At 39.7% G+C, this 8,376-nt stretch overlaps 1 protein-coding gene across 1 annotated transcript in view; it reads right to left on the reverse strand.

Annotated features, from left to right (window-relative positions):
• Positions 1-289: 289 nt before the first annotated feature.
• Positions 290-8,376, reverse strand: part of tmem51b (transmembrane protein 51b) — a 17,199-nt gene continuing 9,112 nt past the window's right edge. The window contains exons 2-3 of the mRNA XM_035661190.1: positions 1,856-2,285; positions 290-1,581 (exon numbers count right to left, since the gene is read on the reverse strand). Coding sequence (XP_035517083.1) covers positions 1,128-1,581; positions 1,856-2,271 — 870 coding nt within the window. The 5' untranslated portion in view covers positions 2,272-2,285 and the 3' untranslated portion in view covers positions 290-1,127. The remainder of the gene's footprint in view (positions 1,582-1,855; positions 2,286-8,376) is intronic.

Consider the following 8,376-nt stretch of genomic DNA (forward strand, 5'->3'; position numbering starts at 1 on the left):
ATTTATCTCTTAAAATAAATACAGCTCGATCAAAGCATGTAAACAAAGCAAATCATCAGAAAATGAATCAATAACTTAATTGTGTGTGGCAACAGCAGGTCTTCAGAGGTGATACAGTGGCTTTTGGTTTAGTTTGTATTTAGTAGCTCAACCTGCTTTTACTGATTTTGGCATCTATAGGATGATGTTTGAGGAATAAACACTAGACTCATATTCAGTGACATTTATGCAACAAAAATATAAAATCCTAAATGAAAAAAAAAACATTTATTCACCACTTTTTTCTCCCTTTTTTTTTTTTTTTACAAATATTACAGCATAGTTTAAACACCTTTAAAAATCTAACGAAGCAAAGCATGTTTAATTGTCACATCCCATGCCATTATACCCAACAGTTTACTTCTGGTTTTACTGTTATGGATTATAACTGACACAGGGCATCATACACATACCATTTCCATTTTCAAGAACCACTTTGTTTAAGACAATAGATTTAAAAACAACTAACAAAAAGCATTCAAAAACAAATAGCTAATGGTCATATATTTTGGCCTCAGTGCATTTTCTTCAGTTACAAATCAGAAAAAGTTTGTTGTAGGTCTAATGACTTTTTGATATTATACCATGATACGCAATACCACATTAAAATCTCCTAAGTAATTAGTTTCCCCCCTTTAACACAACATGTGGTTGAAATCTTTCCACAATTAATTAAACAACTAATCGACTTACAGCAACATGAATTATTCCTGGTAAAGTGAAAAACATTAAAGAGATTGTCTATTATAGCACAAAACTGGCTATTAAATAAAACTGACAGGCTGTCTCATGTTTAATATAAGTTATGGCATGATGTTTAAAACAAAATATCTTTCTTTCAGACAAACTTAATTATGCATTATAACAGAATAAATATGCAAATCACAAGCTTCAGTGATAAAGAGCAATAGATTCACTTGAAATATTCTCATGTCAGGAGTGTGTCTGCACGGCCTCCATCGCGCTGCTCGCAGCCACACTTAACCTACTTTATACCAACCTTGAAAGTGGGTTCTCAAAAGTGTTATCATTAGTCCATTTAACACAGATATTTTTAATCATTGGGAACAGGCAGTAAGTGAGAGACACTACCCTAATTCAGGCATCTTATTGTCATACTGTGGTGGTGGTGTGATGGGTTCAATGGTCACTGGATTCTGTGTGGGGCTGCGGATTTGAAGGCGAAAGTCTCTCAGGTGCAGTTTGTCTGACTTGATCCTCCTCACCCGGAGGGGCCGCAGTAAACGGCTGGCCCGGCTGCTGCTGCGGGTGGGCAGGCTCGGGTTGGATGTGAGGCCAGACGGGTCAGCCTGGGGCTCGGCGGCAGGTTGAGGGGGAGCTGGTGTGGGATCGTTAAGAGGGGTGCCCTCGGTGGGGTTGTTAGTGGGCTCTGCTCCCTCATTTTCCACGGCAGCGATGATGTCTTCGTAGGATGGCAGCTGGGAGGTGCTATCGCGAAGGTTGCTACGGCGGACGGGGTAGTCGCCACTGCCGACGACCTCCTCGTAGCTCGGCACGTTGAATGTGGTTGGGTCTGCAGCTCTGCAAAAAGATGCAAGAAGTCAGTGAAAACAAGACGTGTTAGAAAACAATCAAACTGCAGTAACCTTTTTTTTTGCCACCCTATCTATTGGGCAATCCATCAGGTCGGACCCATATAAGGAATTTCAAATCCTAATCAAAGTGGCTTTAAATATTCCTGTTTGAAAAGTTTAAAATCCCTTAAGGCATTATTGTTTCCACATATTTCAGATTTAAGTTAAACTGGAAATTACAACATCTAAGAAAAAATGATAAAACGGAGACGATTACTCACGGTTCTCCCTGCTGCCCTGCCACATGGTCCATGAGGAGGACTCCTGTTGCTGGTACTGGCTGGTTGCTTCTGTTGCGTGCGTTCCTCTTGCTCCTCACGCCGAGGCAAATGGATAAAAGCAACATGGCTGCTCCAACTCCAACCAGAACCATAGCCACCGTTGAAGACTTGGTGCTGTCCTCCCTATCATCATCGCTCGGGGTCAGTGTGGTGGAGTTACCTGACAGTGTGGTGGCCCCTCCGGAGGACTCTCCGTCCATCGGTATCACAGTCCACACAATCATGACGATACCCAGGGCGATGAGACCCACTCCCAGGGCGCACAGAGCATAGTGAGCGCCTGAACCGCTTCCCTCCGAGCTGGAGGATCTGTTGGGACGGTTGTTGCCGCCGCATATACCCTGACTGGAACACATCCCTGCAGGACAAACTGCAACAGAGAGGACCACCAATACAGTGAGAAGAGAGTAGACATGAGGACACATAAAGCAGAAGCTGTCAAACTGTAATAATCCAACACACACCTGCCTCACTTGTTACTGGTTGCTATGCCAACTCTTGTGGTGAAGTAAGGGCTTGTTTTTTCCTGGTTTGTACCTTCTTTTTTTTCACAAAAGGTTTTTGTTTAGTACACTTACAACTGTTAAAATAGCTTTGAGGGCATTATTTACTGCCATAAAAAGGTGGTGTAATGTTGGTGCCAAACAGAAAGCACAAGGTGCATCAAAGTAAAGTAAGACCTCAACATAATGCGGCTCGAGTAAATACTGAATGATCACAAATAAAAACCTTCTGGGAAAACAGTGAATGGTGCTTTCAAGATTAAGGGAATTAAGGAGTAGCTACAATAATGTTTTGGGCTTAATATACCCAGTAAATAAATACCAAACACCAGCTAATGCTTCAATGGAGCCTCGTGGAAGTTCAGGCAGGCACGGAAGTAGATATACAGTCACGTGTAGGACTGCAAATAATGATTATTTTCAAGATTAAATCAGTCAGTTGTTTTGTCTAGAAAATGGCAGAAAAATGACCATTAAAGTTTTCTAAAGCATAAAAGGTCCCATCTTCAAATGTCTTGTTTTGTCTAACCAACAATCCAAAACCCCCAAAACATTCAGTCATACAGAGAAAAGCAGAAAATCCACACAATGGAGGAGCAGGAACCAACAAATGGTTGCTGTTTTTGCTTGAAAAATGACTCAAATCATTAATCAATTATCAAAATATGTCACATGGTAGTTACATGGTTGCCTGGACCATGAACCTTTCTCTAACACTACACAGTGCATATAAACATCAGATCATCCTTCTGTCTACGTTTCAAGGCTCAAAACACAAATTCAGTTTCAATCTGTACTATAGACGAAACCACTGCCTGCTTCAGCAATACCTTCCTCCCCCGCCCCAGTTTCTGTCCGTGTTACAGCATTTAGTTTACAGCATGAGAAACTTGAATGTGTCTTTCAGCGTGTTCATTCAAACGTGGTATATCTCAGGCTCTGTCGGGGCGGTTGTTATCTCTGTGGCACCGTTTATCAAGCGTGTGCCAGAGAATCACATGTGCAGGCCGCGTCGCCAAACAAAGACGCATTTAATGCAACAAATGTTTCAAAACCTCAACACGAGCGTCCTGACTGATTTTCCACGTCGCGCTTTCGAATTGACGTCTCAAGTCAAATCCGTCTGTGTCTGTGAATAAATGAGTACTTTATGGTTTGTGTGCTCAGGAGGAGGTTGACAAGAAAACCTGGTGAAAACAGGTTATGAGAAAACAAGTGCAGGTGGAGGTCCACACATGTCTTGACATGACAAACAGTAACTTAGAGAGGAATGACTCACACTCAAAGAATGGAGGAGACACAAAAATGCTCACAGTAACGACGATGGTATTTGGCGTGGCATAACGCAATACATGCAAATATATTACTCAGCATTCATTGTGAAATACACAGTAAAACACAACGGAACAGATTGGACCCACACATAAAGGGGGGTAGACATAAAAACAACATAACACCTGTGGAATTTGATGCAATACAACAACCCTGCAAAATGGCTACTTCTGTGTAGTTTACTATATGTTTGTTTGAGGCTGTGTTAGGAAGGTTAGCGCTGGTTATTTGTTAAACCATCATTTTTTAACTGTATTGAACTGTAAGTGTTCATATTATTGTGTCTCTCTTTATGTAATGTATACCCCCAGCACTGGGGACAGTAATTACAGAATGTCTCCATTTTAAAAAAATGAGAAAATAGTCTGAAAACACATATTTTGTTGCAGAAATAAGATTTTGGGGATCCTGACCCACAGCTGCTGTAAAGCATTGCAGACTGTCTCATCTGAAATGTGTCAGCTGAAGTGAGTGGTGTTGAATAAACTAAAGCCACTGTCAAGTGCTTGGAAACATGCACAAATAATGACATCCTGCAGGAAGTATCCATTAAAAAAAAATGGAATGTGGTCATAAAAGCCCTGGATCTGGTCAACACCTGGTTAGCAACAATGTTTGGGTTGTGCTGTGGTGTTCATAAAATGCTACATTGGTAGTAAAGGTGCTGCTGTGCATCAACTACATAGCCTTTATACCACCACACTGTAGTCCCCACAGTCACTTTCCCTTTAGCAAGATGGAGTGGATGCATGTTAAAACTGTTCAAACTAACCACACATATTAGAAATATCTAATATGTGTGGTTAGTTTTGGTTGAAAAAGGTAAGGCCTCCTCTGAGATCAACCTTTACCACGAACAAGGAGAAGATTGAATAACAGCAGAGGCTTGTAGGTGGGTTGTAGGGTCCTCTGTGTTTAATCGGAGCCTTGTGGGCGGGCAATAAGTTTCATAGTGAAGCTCCTGTGAAGGGACAGGTCCTCCCTCTGAGTTCCCTTCCTACTTTAGAAACATGGAGAGCCCCTGGCTGCACACTGGCCGAAGGGAGGGACACACTCTTTTTTTAAAAACACTTTCTTGCGCCGGTATGTTTCACTGGTTTACGTTATAATTCACTCATACAGAAGCATGTGAAGAAGCCTGAATAAGCAGCAATTAGGTTGTGTGATTATAACAGCCAGAGACTGCTTGTTGATGTTTAAACAAAGGACACACCCATGACCCGTCCAGCAGGCCTGGCAACATGCAGAACAGCTCAAGTGGTGTGTGTGTGTGGTGTGTGTGTGCAGCCATTAGTAATGAACACAGAGGGTCAAGCACACTGTGTCATGTTTGTCCTTCCAAAGTGAACAGAATCAAGAAAACAACACAGTGAACGATGCTGTCAACCATATTTTGGCCCTTGATAATGATGGTAATAAGTGGCTGTGGTTCTATATATACTGCAAGTCACTTCTCTGCAGTCCGTTATGTGGTGTGTTTATTTGGTGAGGGAGGAAAAACAGATGCCTAAGTGGTAGGAATAGTGTATTTTATCTGAGATCAAAAACCAATGTGTAACATATGTCACTGGATCCTCCACTGGTTTCACATACCAACTTATCTACCAGTACCTGATCTGATAAAAGCACTCCTCTTTCACACATATAAATCTTGTATCATTAGAATGTAAGTTAACCTGAGGGCAGGGATCGCTGTAGCACTAAAAAACTGGGTGGTTGGACCACTGTGACTTATATGAAATGTGACTAATAGCTGAATTTGACCATTTGACATTGACCTAAGAACACTGAATGGAGTTAGTTTTGTTCGATGTACTTTGCCATCGCTGTGTGAAATGTGTGTGGGAAGGGTGGAAATTGTGGCACGTAGTGTAAAAGCGCTTTGATGGTCGGAAGACAGAAAGGCGCTAATACAAGTACAGGCTCCATTTACCAAAGAGTCTCATACTTTTCAAACTCCCACCATTAATTTACTTGTTAGGGGTATTATGGCTGAATTCAACACATGTTAATATTTCCCCAGTATCGATATATTACAATATGACACATGGTAAGCAATGCAAAATACCTGTACAATCAATTTTTATTGAATTGTTACAAATTTATGTATGTTTTTTTTTGATGGGGTGGCCGTTCTCCAGTCACTCTTGGTTGGCATCATCTCTTCACACTCACAACTGTCCCCCCTTTTTTTAAAAAAAAGGAGCTAAAATGACTTTGAAGCAATCGACAGTGTGATCATATCGTCACTATATGACCTTGAAGGTTGACAGTGATGTCTGACTGCAGCAAGGAATGAAACACCTGCTTCACTATCACAAGGAAATTGACTGTGATTCTGGTGCTACACGTCAATAACATGTTTCCACTGCCAGATCAGAGAACCGGGAAATCAATTATTTGACCGTCCCCAGCAATGACCAAACAAGCTCTGGAGTCTCTTTGAGTCATGATCCGAGCGTTCAGGACCCCCTACGGTATTATTACACTTGTTCTTTCCTTGCTTCATCCCATTGTTTTCTTTGTCAGCTAAATTTCAGGTTGTGTTTTGTGCGAAGGGTTGGACCTTTAACTAAATATAATTTATGCTTCTTGGCAACAGTGCTTTAAAATACTTCATAAAATGTTACAAACATCAGTTCACGTGTCAACATTTGTTCATCTGTTGTGTCTGTCTCGTCCTGAGAAGAGAAGCAGCAGCCTGGTGGCTGGGTAATGATGTGATACAAGAGATTTTTACTGATTCACTTGACTTTTGAATTGATTATGTGTGTAACAGAAACATTTTAGTCATTATTTATTGGACTTCATCTTGTTTTATTTAGAACACTGCACTATTAGCACCCCTGATCCTAGTTACATTACTGAAAATAAAGCCCTGTAGTTATGGAAACACTAAACTCACATTTCTCCACGTATACTGTTTGTTTTGTAACAAAATAAGACTGGAAGGACATATTATACTTGAAAGATATTTATTTATTTATTTATTATTTCTTAGATAAAAACTACAAAATAATTTTTTAAAATCAAAATTATAGAATCTTTTTTTATTTTTGGGTGTAAACTGCAGAAAACAATTCATATATTAATTTGTCCTTTGTAAAAGTGAACTGACGTCTTTGTGGCCTTGATACCCCGACCTAATAATCATTAATTTATTTTTCATCTCAACCCAATTTGAGTTTCCACATATTTTGTATTTGCGTTTATGTATTAACAAACCCTACAAGTAAATTTTGTGCTTGTTTTGTATTAATAGAGGCTTAAATGAATATGATACATTTAAAAAAAAAAAAAAAAGACTCAACGAACAATATTTCCTCGTGGAACACTTCTGCAAAGGTCAAATATTTACACTCAATGTCGCCTCAAATATTTGCCCTAAGGTGTACACTCCACATGTTTCTCCTGTCCTGGCCATTAAAGGGGTGGACAGGTGGAAACAAACTTTAGAGGAGACAAGCCTGCAATAATGAGGCTTGAAATTGTCGGTCCATCACTTTGGACTGGATAGCAGTGAGGTGTCCGTTATTATTCTGGCATCGGTTCAGTTGTTTTAAAGTCAACTTTGCTATCGCACACCTGGCAGACAGATTTGGAAAAATTATGCAATGTTTGCTTCCTGCAAAACTGTGAGAAGTTCTTAAAAAATGCAACATGTTGGTCATCTCAAAGACATTCGTCCCGGCAATATTGTAAATATTTGATTTAACTTGGTGATGACGTTTGTGCGAGGACTCCAACACTATCAAAATTATTAATAATTTATTATTCAAAACATTCAAATTACCACAACATAATAGCTTCTTCGAGGAGCTGTTATTATCTTTTTTTGTGAATTATGTAGGAATTCAGGGTTCGAAATATGAAACGTAACTAGTAAAACAGCTTTCCTGCCCTTCCACTATCTTTATGGAAACACTCCTTCTCAATGTAAAAAAACAACAATTACAATGAAAAATATTTGGTTAACTTTTGATATCTTGACATGTGTCTGTTCCTTTATGTCTCTTTGCTGCTTTGCCAGTGATTATCATTGTTGAATTTGAATTTTGGATTCAGTACAAACATGCTCTTGTCGTTGCTTCCATTTAATTTCGTGGTAATAGTTGACTGCTTATCTTCACCACAAAATTAAATAAACTTCATTTTTTATTTAAAATTTTTGACCAAATATAATGAGCAATAATATTTATTATCATTTTAATTTAAACTACTTTGAACATTAAATTGCAACCTGAACTTTACAGTGTAGTGTTTACCTACAACACAGTAATACTGATACAGGATGGCCTCGGACTCCTCAAACATGACGCTCATACAGAAATGGATTGACATTAGAGCATCTTTGTAAGCTCACCTTGGTTGAGCTCGCTGCAACCACGTATCAAGGCTGGTCTTTGCTGCAAGCAGCTATGGGTTTGAGTCCGACCTGTGGCCCTTTGCCTGTGTTGTCATCCTCTCTCTGTCCTCTCCTGTCACTCTCTCCAAGTTGTCCTGTCTAACAAGGGAAAGGGGAAAAAGCCCCAACCTTAGTGTGTAATAATGAAAGCAAAAAGTTGATAGTTTTTAGAGACCGAGGGATGTTGTCTGGTCCCATAAAACTTCAACTGTTCAAAACTG

The sequence above is a fragment of the Morone saxatilis genome, unplaced genomic scaffold (assembly GCF_004916995.1).
Source record: "Morone saxatilis isolate NCDOM2014 unplaced genomic scaffold, NCSU_SB_2.0 Contig18, whole genome shotgun sequence".
Classification (NCBI taxonomy): Eukaryota; Metazoa; Chordata; class Actinopteri; family Moronidae; genus Morone; species Morone saxatilis.